Source organism: Prinia subflava, chromosome 14 (genome assembly GCF_021018805.1).
Source record: "Prinia subflava isolate CZ2003 ecotype Zambia chromosome 14, Cam_Psub_1.2, whole genome shotgun sequence".
NCBI lineage: Eukaryota > Metazoa > Chordata > Aves > Passeriformes > Cisticolidae > Prinia > Prinia subflava.
In genome coordinates this window covers 6219506-6236466 of record NC_086260.1, presented here as the reverse complement: position 1 = coordinate 6236466, position 16961 = coordinate 6219506, and the positions used below count along the sequence as shown (strand labels likewise).

At 43.5% G+C, this 16961-nt stretch overlaps 1 protein-coding gene across 21 annotated transcripts in view; it reads right to left on the bottom strand.

Annotated features, from left to right (window-relative positions):
* Window positions 1-13347: 13347 nt before the first annotated feature.
* MAGI1 (membrane associated guanylate kinase, WW and PDZ domain containing 1) overlaps window positions 13348-16961 on the bottom strand; it is a 335623-nt gene continuing 332009 nt past the window's right edge. For all 21 annotated transcript variants that reach the window (XM_063411645.1, XM_063411646.1, XM_063411647.1 and 18 more), the window contains one exon: window positions 13348-16197. In XM_063411645.1, the coding sequence (XP_063267715.1) occupies window positions 15497-16197 (701 nt within the window). In that variant the 3' untranslated portion in view covers window positions 13348-15496. The remainder of the gene's footprint in view (window positions 16198-16961) is intronic.

The following is a 16961-nucleotide window of genomic DNA, read 5'->3' as shown; positions in this document are numbered from 1 at the left end:
CACAGGGCAGGAACACAGCAGCTCAGCTTTTCTGTCAAATGATGCAGGGCAGACCAAGCCATAGGTATTTTTCTCCATTAGTGGAAGAGGATATCAAAGTCCAAGGTCACTGAGCATTTGAGTTGGTCCTTAGTCAGCCCAGGAGGCATCAACAGGGAGTTTGGCAGCACCCAACACTCACAGGTGCTCAAAGAACATTTCTTATCAATGCCTTTCCAGAGCAGGAGGGAAGGGGATAATTTTGGCCTCACTTGTGGTGACACAAGGGTCGCTTGGCTTCAGAAACCACCAGCTCTGGCAGAGTGAGGACTGGGAGCCAGAATTCCTGGGTCTTGCACCAGCAGCACAGCAGAAGTGCTGGCCCCAGAAGCCCAAGCCCTGAGCTTTTGTCAAAGCACCAAAGTGAGGGACAGGAAATCCCTCACTTCAATTTTAGCTCCCCTCTTCATCTCCTCTCAAACAATTCTGCAAATATTGATTAGGACTGTGCTGTTTGCTCGTGGTTGATATGTCCTTCCAACAGCTCACTGTGGGAGATTTCAAATTGCTTTATTAGACCATCTCCTATATATTTACCTACCAGCAACTCAATAATAGTATGAAATTAAAAACACATTACCTTTACCTGCAATTATCCCATTAGAGAAGCAGGTGAGTGCTGCAGAGGCAATCATCACATTTCACATTTTTACAGCATAACTACTTTGGGTAAAAATTACAGGGAGGCAGGATTATTACCTGTGAGGAGATAAAGTGGATCATTTCAGCGCCTTGCTCAGTTTGTGACAGGAGGTCAAATGGAGATATTCTAAGGTTAAAGTCAGGGCTTCCAGGTGACCTGCATTTTGCCTCCAGAAAGCTCCTCTTTTCCCTTATCACTGCAGCCTTTCTCACCTGTAGAATATTATTCAATATATGTTCTGTTGTTTTGTCTCCCAGCCAAGATTCACCTTTCTCCAGAACCAGCAGACAACCACAGACAATGAAATGGCACCTGCTGGTCTCAGCTTTTTATGGAGGGTTTCATCCACATTTATTCTCCTCTCCAAGTGGCAGAATGAAAAAGCAGGTTTTATCCTGTAATACAGATGAGAGATGTATCCACACCATATTTCTTGTGTCAAGCTGACAGATCAAACTGGGAATGGGGGAAGACACGTGTGGGGGATGTGCACTGAATAGAGGAGCATCAGCTGGACAGATGAGTACAGGAAGAATTTAAGAGCTATCCAGTCCACTCCCAAGAATCCTGGGCAAACATGAAGCCATCCAGCACAAAAATAATTTCTAAATCTTTTTTTGTGTGCCTGCTGCAAGCTGTCCATTCCTCACACAACAAAGGGTGCTTCTAGGCACAAAGCTATGGGGAAAAGAGATGGGAAAATTGCCTTTTCTGAGGGCTTTGGAGCTTCCCCATTGTTTTGCAGAGCTGAGAGTGTCATTTTCAAATGCTCCAGTGTTTTTACTAATTTTCACCAAGGGAAACTGGATCTCAGGTCCTTTGGAGCATCCAGAGCAAGAATATTTGCTTCTTGCTTGGCCTTTCACGTTCATTTTTGTTTCACATATTCAGAGCATTTGGGCTGTTTGTACTGAACATTGCAAAGTTATTGCCTCTTCCCACCCATATAAACTGCAATTTTATTTTGCAAAAACAGGACAAAAGGTTTATTCCGACCTGTCTCAAGGAACCAGGTCCCACTTCTGATCATCTCTTCCAACAGAGCCTCTGTACCAAGGGAAGATGTCCTTAAATACCCTCTTTTCCTTGATGAGTACAGAGCTTTCCCCATCTGCTCTCTGAGCATAGACATGAGCCCAAGCCTTGTGTCAACATGTTCCCAGCCTCCTTTTGTGATATGGAAATGACAGCGGTTGCTGCTTGTGAAGATGAAATCAAATGAATAAATGAATGTCAACAGACTGTGGGTAGAGGCCCAGAGGTTGCATAACAGAGAGACTACAAGTGCACAGATGCTGTGGAGCCAAACTGGGTGCTGAGTGGATTGTCAGGGCTTGTTTTGGAGGGATGCACCTCCTCGTGTCACCAGCACAGCTGTCAGGCGATGAACTCTTCCCAGGGAATTAAGAAACAAAAAAATAACCCCCCCAAAATAACTCTCTACCCATGCAGTACTCATGTAGGCCATTTAGAGGGAATGTTATGTGACATCTCTAGGTAAATCAGATGGTGAATTATTACAGCATGGTTCCTCTTCCCTGCAGGAACAAAGTCTGGAGATACCCTATAAAATCGTTACTGTGTCAGTGTCAAACTCAATAATGCTCCCCCAAAAAATTATTACCAGCTGCACATGTGGCGATAATGTCACACTAAGGGCATGGCTGCATGGATGAGCACTGACAGACTTATGCTCCACGCCCCAGCTCTGAGCTGGCCAGATGCAAAGCAATTCTGCTCTAGAAGCAGAGAGCCACATTAGCAGGGTGACAGCTTATGCAAGATGAAAGGACAACATTTTTGCCACTATGGTTTTCTGAATGCCCCTGTTTGGAGCTATTTGTCTCCTTTTCAGGTGCCTGTCTTGCCTGTTAGTCCTCTAACCTGAACTGGAATGCTTTCTTTTTATTCTCCTCTCTTGCAGTAGGAGAACTATACAAACCAAGGCTGATTTCACAAGCCTGGCAACAGCTTCTTAAATAAACAGCACGCTTTTGGGTTTCACTCCTCTCAAACAGAAATGCTGCTTCATCTTCTTTGTGTCACTTCCCCTCCAAAAGTGCAGCAGCAGCAAAGCAATTAAGAGAGTATGAGGTAATATCCCAAACAGAAGACCTGCTTCATTCCACACAAACACACAAATAACCTCCAGCTTGAGAAGGAGGAATGCACAAACACTTAGAAGCTAATTCCCAAACCCAGCAAGACAAAGGCAGAGTTGAAAGACTCAAAACACCTGAGAAAGCAAAACAGTCTCTTATCCTTCGCTAAAGCAAACACAAAGAATAATCGCATTCACTTTCCAAGCTGGCAAGCCAGCCATAATATATTGCCTGCCACAGCAATGATCATTGTTCTTGTGCTCTCCACCCCAGCCTGATACACACTCAGCAGATTCATAACTCTTTCAAGTTCTCCAAGATAAACATGCAGGTACTTGATAAAGAATTTCAATTATAATGTTCCTTGGAGCACCCAACACGCCGCCCTCACCCAAACACAACATGAGATTTGTCCCCCACCACCCCAGGGACGCGGTCTGCAGGTCATTTCCAGAAGGACCAGAAGTTTCTGGTGCTTCTGGAAGTCTGTCTTCTGTGCAGATGGGTCTCTGACTTCCCCAGCTGCCCCAGTGCCCCCATCCCCAGGGGGATCACTGAGGGTTTTTCTGTGCTGGCCTCCAGTGCATGTGACAGCAACACCCAAAGGCCTTGCTGGACACTGAACTCTCCAGGGCTCTTGGCAGCCCATTTTTCCTCCCCTCTTCTATGCCCAATGACTAAAGAGCTCCTGCTCAACTTGAGTCCTACTTCCCATGGCCAAATCCCAGCCCGAAACACCTTCTTCAAATGCTGGACTGCCACAAATAGTGTGGGAAAACCATCCTCAGCCAAAGGAGTCCAGTTTGGAAAAGCCATCTCCACCTGAAGGCCCCAGTGGAATTATCTGACAAGCAGCCTTTGTCAGGAAGGGTTGCTGGGGTGAGAAGGGCACCCCAGGGCTGAGCTGCTGCCAGGAGAACACAACAGACTGCATTTAGGTAAGGGCAGGTTATCTGATGCATTCAAATCTTGATTCAAAGAAACCATTGGATTCACTTGTTTGGTGGTGGAAAAACCCTGACTGTCTGTGGCCACGTTTAGCATGCAGGAAATCCTGGAGGGAGACTGGGACCACCTACCTGTGTGCATGCACACCAAACAAACTGCAGGTGTCTGCTTCCTGAGGCAGCAACCAGCACACTCAAAGTGAGAATCTGCCCAGCACTGTCACATCTACTGCTGCCAGACACATCTGCTCTGGTAGAAAATCCTTTTCTCCAAATCTCGTTAGTCCTGGGCTGCACCACACGCTGCAGCTGGCTGGGAGGGCACTGAGATTTGCATCCTCAGTTTTTGGAAGCTATTGCTCAGCTCCCAGCTGGAAGGTCTCTGAAAGCTCCTGCTCAGCCTGACCCTGGCCCCATCTCCACCAGTTCTCCCAGTGGGTGCCTGCCCTGACTGCCCCAGGGAATTCTCCCCAACACAGGGTGTGTCACCCAGGGGGACTCTGCAGAGCCAGCCCCTGCTCCACCTGGGGGCTGGCTGGATACCAAGCCCAAGAGCCCATTTCTACTACAAATCCAGAATGGTTCAAATATTCCCAGTGAAATATTCCACCTCTAACCAAGGATTATAGCTCCTGCAGCCTGTGAAGCATGACAGATGCATCTTGCATCCTTTACACAACTGTACTGGCTGATACACTGAATTCATTTCGCTGCTCAACTTGGCCAAAACCAAGGGAGACACATGGATTGTCCCCTTTTTGTGTTTCCTGCCTCCTCCTCCTCCTTCTCCCTGCGTCCTACTATTGTCTAGATATTCTAGAATTCCACCATTTTGCCCTGGGTGATGGGAATAAAACTCAACTGGAGTCTTCACACCATTTAATTTTAGGTCCTTGAGAGCACTACTTAACACAACAACTGTGGGGAAGGAAATTCTCCAGAGAGCCAAAACAGAAATCTCATTTAGGTGCTGCTTGTTCCACTCCACCAACCTTCTGACTGACATGTCTGGGATAAGATACTGTGATTTTTCTGTAAATTCCTTCTGAATTTATCTCAATTTCTTAATCATTAGAAAAAGGGCAAAATGAAACAGAACATCCCAACAGAAAAAAGCTACACTCTTGCTGTCCTGGGACCTGAAATCTGTGTGCTCTCCAAGCTTTTATTTCTGGGAGTTTCTCAGGGACATACTGGGGAATTGCCTCCCTTCTCACTGACTTTATATTTCTGAATAAAAAAAATAAAAAATAAAAATTAAAAATAATTTTAAAAAAAGGAAAGAAATATCTCATTTTGTCAATATTAACTCAGATTTGTAAAAGTCTATTTGTCAGGGCAATACTTTGCTGCAGTCACAGCACATTAGGATTTACATTTCCCTGTAAAGTTGGGTTCATTTCAGAAACCCAAGGAACAGAAATGGACTCTGTTCTGTCCTTTAAATTCTATTGTAATATAAAAATCTGTAATTAGTAATTACAAAATGTAAGTGCCACAACATGCTGGCTCAGGGCAGTTTTCTATGAGAAGGTGCTGGTAGTTAGACCAGTAAGAAAACATGATCCCAGAATGAGGAGAGCACAAGAGATGAGGAGCAGATGAGGACTGCTCCCAGTCAGGCTGGTACTGTCTTCTCCTGCCTTCAGACCCTCCACTGGGACCCTCTGGTCCACAGGTTCCACTGTGGAACTGGGCTGGCTCCACCACTGGTGGCAAGAGCCCTTCCCTGGCTGCTGGAGCCCAACTTTTCTGAGGCCCTCTTTCCTCTAGCACAACCTGTTTCATCCCTCTGTGCTGACCTTGGCTCAGGGCTCAGTCCCCGGCCAGCAGTGCTCTTGCTCAAGCAAAAAGGGACCAAATGATGGCAGGCAGCTGCGTGCTGATGTGCTGTTTGTATGCCATATGGGGAAGAAAATCTCTTCTGCTTTCCCCTCAGCAAGGGTACATGAGGTGCTTGACAGGCAGAGCTGCATTTAACCCAGCCCAAGCTTTCTTGCCCACACAGCTTGTCCCCCACCCCGTCCATGTCAATGACAAAGCCTTTGGCTGCATGAAATCCTCCCTTTTCCCAAGCCATGAGCCCTCTGCAGTCCAGCCCTCGTGCCCTGAGGGTGCACATTGTTCCTCCAACAGAGCCCTGTGCTCCTTCCCGGCCATGGCTTCACCATCAGTCCTCTGCTGGTTCTTGAAGCATCTGCAAGCACTCGGCCCAGGCTTTCCCCATCCCTCCCCACGTCCTCCTGCTGCCTCTGCAGCCTCACAGATTTATCCCCTGGTCTGCAGGAGGAAGATCAGGCTCTGACTCCACCAGCCCTGCAGGCTGGCAGCAGCCAGAGGCAGCTCCAGGCTAATGTCACAGCTCAGCACACGACAGGGCAACTCTGACCTAGTTTTAACTCTGCTAAATATGCAAAGAAAACACGAGAGGGTGTGGGGGAAGGCAGTCCAAGGCTTTCCCTATCTCCTCAGTATTCTCTGCTGCTTTAATACTCACACTACACTGGAACACATCCAATGCCAGATCTTCCTATGGGTGCACCAAGAGAGGGAAAACATGGTCACATTTGAAGGGTGGGATGCTTGGGGTGGGTTTGGGGTTTTTTTACATGCTTTTGGGAAGATGTGTTTTTTCAAAGATTAACATTTTGACAAAATTTAAAGAAGAAATGGAAAACCTTTTTGTGTGGAAATCTCCTTTAAACTGCTTACCTTTCCTTTTTACTTGTTTTTTGCAGCCTTTTTGTTCTTAACTTAGTCATCAGGAGCTAAATGCTAGCCTGACTATCATTCTGACAGGCCTTTTTTGTTGTTGTGTTGGTTTAAGAAAATATATTTTTGTGCACTTGGCTTTATCTTTGTTTCAACATCTGCCTTTTCCTTACCATTGCTGGTTCACTTCCACAATAGAAAATACTCAAACTTCAGCTTCTCTTGACTCTTTGTTAACTCTAGATCATTATGTAGTATGTAACTACTTTTCTATGGAAACACCATTTCATTTGAATCACCCACACAGTTCTGGGTATTTCTGTTTTTCAGCATCTTAATTTCAATATAAAACTGTGTTCACTGACAGTGCAGGGGGCTTTACTGAGGGTAAGGGCAGCACAGCATCTTGGTCTGTGTCCTTCAGATGGGATTGAAGCCCCTCAGCCAGGATCTGGTGATAGCCAAGATGTTTAATTTGGCCCCTGAGTCTGAGAACACACCTGAGGCTGAGCTGTGAAACTCCACCAAGGCAGGAGTCGGAGCATTGCCTGGCACAGGGACCTTAAGAACCTGTGGCAAAAAAAGAAATCTTCTAAATACTTGCTACCAGTAACCATGAGAGAGATGCTCTTCTCATCAGACACAGCACCTGAATGGATATCCTCAGCACAGTGCCATTTTCTGCTCTGGAGAACACGAGCACCACAAAGCAGAGCAAGCAGAGGAATGTGAGGAAAGCTTCCTGGAGAGGGATTTCCTGTGGAGCAAGAGGACAGCAATGGGACACAAAGCCACAGCCACGTTCTGAATGTGCTCCTGCTGCAGGAGGGGCACTGCCACTTGATAGCACATGTGGAACAAGTCCCAGACATGGAGATCCTTGTCAGTGCTCAAGAAAAAAAGGCAAGGACAGGAAGCCACGAAAACCATTAATCAGCAGACTAAAAGTGGTGTTGTTTCTGGCAGGGGTTGAGAGAATGCTGATCATTAACTCCCATGAACATTCCTGACCTTGTTCAGGAAGGCCCTTAATTAAATGATTATGTCCCTTGACTTGTGCAAGTCTCAGGCATATGCCTCTGTGCTTTCCTGGGGAAGGCATTTTTCAGAATCAGGATCTCCATGATTACACTCAACTAATTATTTGAAAAGCATTTTCATCTGGACTCCAAGCAATCAAATTAAATACAGCTAATGTGGGTTTGGCAGGACTACACACAAACAAAAGTTGCTCCGTTTTTGTGCAAAATTGGAAAATCAGTTTTTGCTAATAGCCTGGTGTATGAAATCTGCTGCTTCAGCTTTTCACTGTTTACCCATCTTCTCCATTTTGCTGCAAAACTGTTGATGCAATTCTGCTGTGATAAATGAAGCTCAAAACCTCACAACATCCTGCCTTTAGCAAAAGACCTTGTAGGAACCAGAGACTGAGAAAGAATGAATTGTTCTGCTTTGCAGTAAAAGCTGATAAAGAGCATGCTGGAAATAAAGGAGCATGCTGAAAGTAAAGGAATCAACTTTATGCCACTTTATCAAAAGAGATACAACAAGACAGTGATATAAATCAGGCTTTAGCAGCTATAGGAGATTTCAGGTAGGAAGGCAAACTGAGTAACACAAAGTAGGAAAAAAGCATATGTGTAAAAAAATACTGCAAACCAAACCTCATTTTGGACAGAACTGCAAACAAGCAGCTGGACACTTTCTAATAAGGAAACAAGTCTATTTCTCTAATTACTTAGAAATTAATTTGATTTTTCCCTCTGAACAGCTATCCTTATGGATCATTTTCCACAATGAACAGGGAGTAAAGTACACCTAAACCTGAAGACTGCATGTGTCTATTTTTGCCTCAATGAATTAGAGTGCATCCTTTTTATAAAGAAATTCTGATGCAAAAAAAATCATGAGACTTCATTGCTGTAAAACACATCAGTCATAGAAAGGATTAATAATCTGTAACTGCCATGAAGTTGTGTTAGAAGGCTCTCTCTTTATTAAGTCATAATTGGAATAAGAAGAGTCAGCGAGATGAATGAAATCCTTAATAAGCCGAGGGATGTGGATTTTCACAATAAGCTGAAGCAATGCAATAAGAGAAGCTAGGATCATTAATATTAGTTACAAACCAAGATTAATCTCTAGGACAGGCAGATTTTCAGGGTAAAATACTTGGGTTGATGCAGTGTCACAGGTGCTGCTCTCAGCAAAAGGAAGCAGTCCTTAGTTGGAGGTCTTTGGGAGGAAAACTCCCTTCTGGCTCTGGGATGCTCCCTGAGATCACTCAGGAGCAGAGCAGAGCTGAGTGCCTACCAGCCCAAAGTGCTGAGTGCTGGAATAAATTCAGCCCAGCAGCCCCCAAGCCCCAGATGCTCCCCCCCAAGCTTCATGGGCAGGAATGCACCCAGCAGGTGCAGGGTACCTCACACAGGTTTGTGCTCCCAACACCAAAACTCTGTGTGTTGTCACTTGAAGCACTTCAGAGCTGTTTATGGTTTGCATATTTGCATATTGTTGTTGCACAATTAAGCTGAAGACCTCTGACCAAGCTGTCCCAAGAGCACAAGGAAATCCAGAGGCAGTGAGCTTTCAATCCAGGTAATTGGTGAGAGGTTTAAAAAACAAACCTGGCCCATGTGAGTCAGGCACATTAGGAAGACACAGTCAGCCATTTGTTTATAAAGAATTGAACCTTTTTCAGGTAAGGAAATGTATATTAAGCAACATGAAGAACCACTTTTATAAAACAATACTTTTCAGGGACCAGTGAAGAACTGGTTTAGACTTCTCTGAAGTTCCAGCAAAATGATTTCATTTTGACATCCCCAGCATTTTGTCTAAAAACACCTGTCTCATTGGGTTATCATTTCAACTAGAGAAGGGACTGGAGAAGGAAAACAGATGTCTGAAGCATCCTCAAGAAGAAACAAGAAAACATATGCCATGAATATTTTTATGTTCTTTTCTTTTTCTCTTATTGTTATTACCATGCAAATAATGTGCACGGGAATGTTTAAACATCTTCTAACCATTCAGTAAATCATTTCATAGAATAATAAATTCAAGTACTGTGAATCAGCCCCCATAATTTAATGACTTCAGTTTTTATGTCACATCTGGAAACCAGTAGGACATGGTACTTGGGTGCACCTTCAGAGGGTGATTCTTGGCTTTTCCTCAGCTCTCCATGCCTGTGGTCAGGATCTCAGTTTCCACAGAAGAGCAGGAGCAGGACATGCTGACCATGTCTGCTGTAGTGTACAGCAGAGAAACTGCCTTGTGTTCTTGGAAGCCAGCCCTGTGTTACACAACTGCAGTTCAGAGGTTACAAAGGCAAAGGCTTTGCCAGCAGACTCCACACTTCAAAGCCGTGGCAACAATTGTTGGATCAAACAGAGAGGAAAGAAGTTGCCTGTGGGTCCCCAAAGCAAACTGGAGTCTCATGAAAGAAAAAACAGGATCCAGAAGAATCTTACTGAGAAACAATGAGAAAAAAACCCTGCTCATTTTTATGGAACAAAAGCCTGAGTCCTCAAGAAGCTCTCCAAGTTGCTTCCACATCCAATCAATATTTTCTTTAGCACATATGGAATGAGCCTCAGCCAACTTCCTCCTCCAGACATTCCTATTTCTGACTATCCTTAGAAAGAAGCAAGGCAGCTAATTGAAAATCTCATTCATATGAACAGGAGTCACCAGGCTTGCAGGGACAGTCTCACCATCCCATTTTCCTGACTCAACAAATTGCTGCAGATAAGCTCAGCCACACATCCAATGATATGCACACATATGCCCGTAGCTCACTGCCAGTGAAAGACAGAAAACCTGAAGACTGAAATTTCCTACAAATGCAAATGAAAGGAAGGAAATTTAAGACTGGTCATAGATGACACTGGGGCAGAGACAAAGCCTGGTCTACAAAATTTGCATAAGCAAGGTGGAATTCCCACTCCAAATAAGCCTGACTCTTTCTTAGTCAGCACCAAAGTCACATCAGCTTAGGAATGGACCAAAAGAACCTTGGCTGAGGCACAGTGCCAGCAATTTGGATTTGCTTGAGTATGACCTCTCCCTCCTGCTGCAGCAAAACCTCCTCAGAAGTCCTCTTTTAAGAAACTCTTTGCTGCAAAAATTAAAGCTAATGAGATTTCTCAAGGAGATGAAACCGCCCCCGTTTCAACTTCAGCATCTTGAGGCTCAGAGTGTTCCTTGAAACGGAGGATTTGCAATGCACATGCTGCCAAAGAAGATTTGCTGAGGATAAGAGCCTCCTCATCTGTCCAGTCAGCAGCAAGGAGAGTGGGTGTTCATCTCTGCTGTTTCAGTGCACATCCCTACAGCTCACGTTACCACCAAAATGGGTCTATGCAGAGATGTCTGGCATGGATGTAGAAGGGCCAGGGCACACATGATTTGCTGCTGACTCGCCAGAGATCATCTCCTGGTACCTCTAGACCCAGGTATGAAAATCTAAACACTGCCAAAATACAGGAGTAAACAGTGCCTGAGCCTGAACTCATGCATAAACCTCACTGGATGTTAGTGGCATTCGCACCCTACTTCGTAGGATGTGCTTGGGGTATTTATAGGGAATTCAGACACAGGAATTCAGGATCATTATGCCTTAAATTCTGAAAAAACCCCCAAACTCTGAACTGAAGCTCATGTTTGTGTGTCAGACTGTCCAATCATGGTCAGTCCCAAACACTGAATTCCTACATTCATTAAGCAGCAGTCCTTGTGGCACCACATATTTTATACTCCTCTACCCTGAAACCCCAACATTTCCTTTTGGGTGACATTTTACTGCCCATTTTACTCATTATATACCAGGAAGGAATGCTGATGGATTAGCATCACATCCCAAACAGAAACTGGCATCATCTCAGACTCACACGATTTACAGCAACTACTAAGTAAATGGGGATCCTTTTTTTAGTTTCCACTCTTCCTTTTTTTAGAAATAAATTTTAAGAAAATACAATCCTAAAGGCCTAACAGGCACACATTTACAGATGGCAGCAGTGAGTCATAAATGACATCTTTTCCTGGTACTATTTATGAGAGCCAAAAAACCTGAACATATTATGAGCCATTTATAATGTTCTTCAGCAGAACAGTCAGCCAAGAGACAGAGCTGAAAGCCTGTTGTAACAAAAGGTATCAAAGTGAGGAGGAGAACAGTATCTATAATTACCACTCCAGTGATAAAACAAGCATATTACAGCAGATGGTTTAACACAAGATCACTATTAAATAAAACACTGGCTCCAGTGCCAAGGGATGAATATTCAAGGAGTGAACTGAGTAAAAGTATGAAGGCAGCAAATGCAGCTCAGTTAACCCAGCAGTTATGTGCAAGACTAACCAAAGAGATCAAACCCCACATAACTCTCCACGCTGGCTGAACACTCCCTCTGCAGTCAAAACTTTCACAATTAGGAATTAATCAATGCAAATGACAGGACTGATGGCTCAAGATACAGACAGGAACTTGATCATGTCTGACTGATTAAAAAGGTGTGAAACTCAACCCCAAAACAAACCCAAACCCTAACAATATCAATTTGCAGAGCTTTTTCACGAACCACATTAGAAACTTCCCAGTTCTGTTTCATAAGAAACAGACTCTAATTCATCTTCTTGGCAGCTTCACAGTTGTAGGATGTTGTTTGACAAAGCAGGAGCCAAGTTACAATCTAAAAAGGGGTTCTTTTAATTTTTAGAAGTTTTGAAAAATATTTTATGGTCAAAAGCAAGGCTGGAATTAATTAAAGTGACTAAGGCTGCACCACAGAATATGGAGCTGCAATGCTCATGCTGCAGAGCAGGGCTCCAGCTCTCAGGGGGTTTGGAAGCAGCAGAAAGGATGCCACCACTAATAAGGCAATTTGAATTTTTTTTCAACTTGCAGTGTTTTTTTCAAATTAAATGTTTCTGTAATGTTGGTATTATCTATGTAATATCTTTAGCTGAGACTCAACACTTCAAAAGCTTGAGACTCACCTACTCAGCTCTGTAAGATCATTTAAATTATAACACGAACAAGGAGAAAAAAAAAGTAGCAACAGCAGAAGGTACAAATGCATAACCAATGTATACCACTACAAAATGGTTTCAGAGTAAAAAGGCATTGATCATCATAAGAGATTAAAATTTAAAATATCCAAACACTTTCTCAGTGACCCTTCCACACCCCTAAGGACTGCAGCAGACAAATCCCTTTGAGGATGTTGTGACTGGAAATACAAATCCTCCACCATCGACTGTCTCCAGCTGCCAGGACTCCCAGCAGGTTGCCTGAAGTTTCAGGTAAACAGATGAGTGGAGCCTGTTAAACTATGCAAGATTTAAGAGCTGTTTTCAAAATCTATGTAACATAACCATTTTTCAGCCTTAAAAGTCTTTCTACATTTTAAAAACTAAGAGATGGGAGACATACAGCAGCCTTGGTGATGCATATATATATATATATGTTTGTGTATATATGTATATACACACATACATCACACACACACACACACACACATATATATATATATATATATGGCACCAACAACCTCCACAAGAGCAACTGAGCAGTTGCTGCCTTGATTTTCTATGGTCACACGTGCTTATGTGTTATGAAGAATCAATGACACAAACCTCAGACACAATTATAGACCCTGCTTCACCTAAACCTTTAGTTCCTGACTACTTTAGGGGAGGAAATTTTATCCTGGAAGACTGGGAAACTTTGCTTTAAGGCTTGTCAAATAATAATACATATTTAATGGATGATTAATGCATATTTAATAGATGGACCTTGGTGACCATAACCTACAGGTTTATTAATTTAGGGAGGGATGAATAAGTAACATTAAGGTGTGGTTCTTCCTTTATCTTATCACTACACTCGCATGCATGCTTTGTATGGAAAACTTTATTTGATAATAAAAATAGCATTCACAGACTTTCTCCTTCTTTGTTGCTACATCATATACATAGTGTCTGTTCCAAGGAAAGCTCTTACTGGGTAAGTCCACATCTACTCATCCTAGTGTTATGTATAAACCCAATTAAGTCAAATAAAGCTATGAACAATGTAGTATTTATATATGCATAGTGTTTTATAAAAAAGATTGGCCCACATACTGCTTTTCATCAACACAGAAAAGAGCATTTTGCCTATAGCATGTTGCAAGAAATGATGATTGGAGAATATAGATTGCATACAAGTGCTTAATAATACATAAGCAGGCCCACCATGAAAAAAAGAAATGATATTCAAACCAACAAAAGCTTTAGAATTACTGATACAGTCTCCCATTTTAAAACAGCTTTACATACCTGATTCAGTTTATATTAAAATATATCCCCTGAATCAAATTTTTTCCATTTTTAGAAATATAAACACTTAATCACATTCCTCACACCTAAATTTTGTCATAAATCCTCTTTTATACAAGAAAAAGGCAACAGTTTTGTTTTTTTCCAACAGGCTCTATTAATTACAATTTCAACTGTACACACAATGATTGGCCATCTTCTTTCTTGGTTTTGTTTTTACAGTACCATGGCAACAACAGTGATAGACTTGCAATGGTTTTGTGTTCATATGGAGGATGTGAGTCAGTATACATGTACACACCAATGCACTGGAAAAAGCAGCAGTTTACTTTAGTGGTCCAACAGTAACGGCAAACATTTTGGCTCAGCTAGGCAGTAATCCATTAAATCTTAGACCAATGCTACAGCAGACTTACCACACAGCTTGCAAATTTAAAAATACAACTTAGAAACTTGCAGGTTTCTCTTTTGCTGCTGTTCTTAGACTCAAATTTACAGCATATAACCAGGTATGGATAGGCTTCTACAACCAGGTTGTCCCACTGATTGCCTCTTTTAGCCTGTGATTTTCCTTTGATACTTTATCTTTTTTTCCTTTATTTTTTTTCTTCCCCAGCAAGTGCACTCCTTTTGTCTCAGTAAGGATGAACCAGTAAAACAACAAAAACCCAACCCTTTCAATACAGAGCAAGAAGAATCAAGAGCTTTTGGAATCTGGCAGAATAAAAGCCCACTGGTTTTGCCTGAGCAGAAGGAATACACCTACTCCGAGCAGGGGGACGGTGCCTTGTCCCAGAATCCCAATCCCTCCCCTTGCTTCCAAGCAGACAGACAATACCATGCATGCTGGGGTTGCTGTCCATGTACAGCTGGGAGATGAGCAGGGCTGCTGCCTTAATGACATACCATCGTTACATGTTGCTGAGGCTAATGAGAGCTCAACAGTCCACGTTAGCGTGTGACACAGGCATGGTGGTGACCAGTCCTTCTGCCTCTGCGTGTCCTGTCCAGGGGGCCTGAAAGTATAAACTGTTCACGGAACAAACTACAAATTACTTATTGTAAATCATCTTGTGCTGTGTGGGTTTGGTTGCTTTTTATTTTTTTTTTTTAATTATTTATTATTATTATAAATATCCTTCATTGAAACAGTAGTCTCTTCAAACAGTTCTTGCAATTTTAGGAACATTTGTCTCTTTCCTTTTTAATTCCTTCAGCAGGAGCACTCCATTCCTACTGAGATGAACAATTTTCTTCCTTCCCCACCCCCAACCCTTAAAAAATTTTCTACATACAGTGTAGCAGTGAGTCACTAGAGAACAGTCTGGATCAAATTATTCAAACTTGGTCATAAAATCCTTTGCCTATATTATATTACTGGCTACCCCCACTTACTATATTGGGGAGGGGGGGAAAGTAGCCCAATAAAGGAATTATTTTTAAGAAATCTACAAAGAATGTAGAAACAAAATTTTATAATCCTTTAGGACCAACATTTGGCAAGTAATTAAAAAAAAAGAATACACTGAAAAATACTTTCTTTAATATTATACATCAGGCACAACGCTTTTTTTTTTTGTTTTTTGTCATAAGATTTCATCTGCATAAAGGGTTTGTAGGATCAGCAGGTGGCGGATGTCTCGTCGCCTGCGAAAGCCAGGCGGTTTCCCTCTCTCCTCTGCCCCCTTGGTGTGGGGAAGGCGGCTGGGACCCCGGGGAGCCCCTCAGATGCTGAGGTCGGTGCTGCATTCCTTGTAGGGCCGCCTGCGCTGCTCGGGCGGGTGCCTGCGGCTCGCCTCGTGCTTCCAGCCGGGCTCTTCCCTCTCCCGGTGGCCGACTCGTTCCTCCCTGAGCCGCCTCTCGGGCGACCTCTCCCTGCGCCGGTCGGACGACTTGGCCCGTCGGTCCAGGGAGTTCTCTCTCCTGCGCTCAGGGGACCTCCTGGGCTCCGTCAGTCTCTCCAGCGACCGCCGCCGCCGGCCGGGCGACCGCTCTCTGCGCCTCTCTGGAGAGAGCTCTCTCCTCCTCTCCAGTCGCTCCCGCCTCTCCAAAGTGTTGTCTGCACTCCTCGTGCCTTCCCTGCGCTTCTCGGGAGACCTCCTCTTCTGCCCGTTCACCACCACCCTCTCTGGCTGCCTTTGGTGCCTCCTCTCCGGCGACCTCTCCGTCTTCCTGCCTGGCACATGGTCGTTGGTTTTAGAAGTCCCATTCCAAGTGTGGTGTTCATTGGGATGTCTGCTAAACTCTCTGCTGCCTTTTAGGTCTCTAACGTAAGTCCGCTTGTCCCCATGTTGTGATGATTTGTGAAGGTCTGGTGGATAACTGGACTCCGATGATGGGTGCTGCCGTCGGTCGGATGGTGCGGGTTTCATTTCCGATACATTTTGTGAACCTGTGGCGGGACTGTTCCTGTCACTGCTGGGGTCTGAAAGAAAATAACAGCAAAGGGTTTGGTATTGATGCCTTCCGTGGTGCTGCGACACCACTTAGCACTCTTCAGACTTCATTAGTGACAAAAACAAACAACTGTTAAAGCAGTCAGCGAAGGCTAACCGAGGCTTTTGTTAATTTAACTGTGAACAACGAGAGTTACAGGTTAGTACTGGTGCTGCTCTGATCGTTAGCCATGTTTTGGTCCAAGCTGATCTCAACTTTATGCTCTTCTGGGCATGGGGCACTTTATATTTTTCCCCAAGCCCAATTCATAATGTTTCGGTTACACTACATTCTTTCCAGTGGAAAAATCCCATTGTAGTTCAGGTTGTTGGCTGCTTTTTTTTTTAATAGCTTCCAATAAAGAGGGCCTTTAGGAAACAATTTTTGTCTTTAAGATATTATAAAGAACTGCCTTCCAGGTGTGGGAGGCCTCAGCTCAAATAGCAGAAAATGTACAGAAAATAGAATTGATTATTAAGTTTTCACCTTGTAAAATAACATTTTGAAGGTGTGAGAATTAGACTGTAATCATGCCATTTCCATTTCATTTAAGGCATAGCTTAATCTCTCTTAGTTCTACCATGTTATGTAAAGTCCTAGGGTAGATTTTGGTTTTGCCACAATGATTCAAACAACGATGACAGTAGTTATGATTTTTTCATATCAAAGCAATGGAAAGATACTGTAATATGTAGGATGGCTTTGGTTCAAATCTAATCTCCAGTTCATTATTTTTCATGTACTATTTGAGGT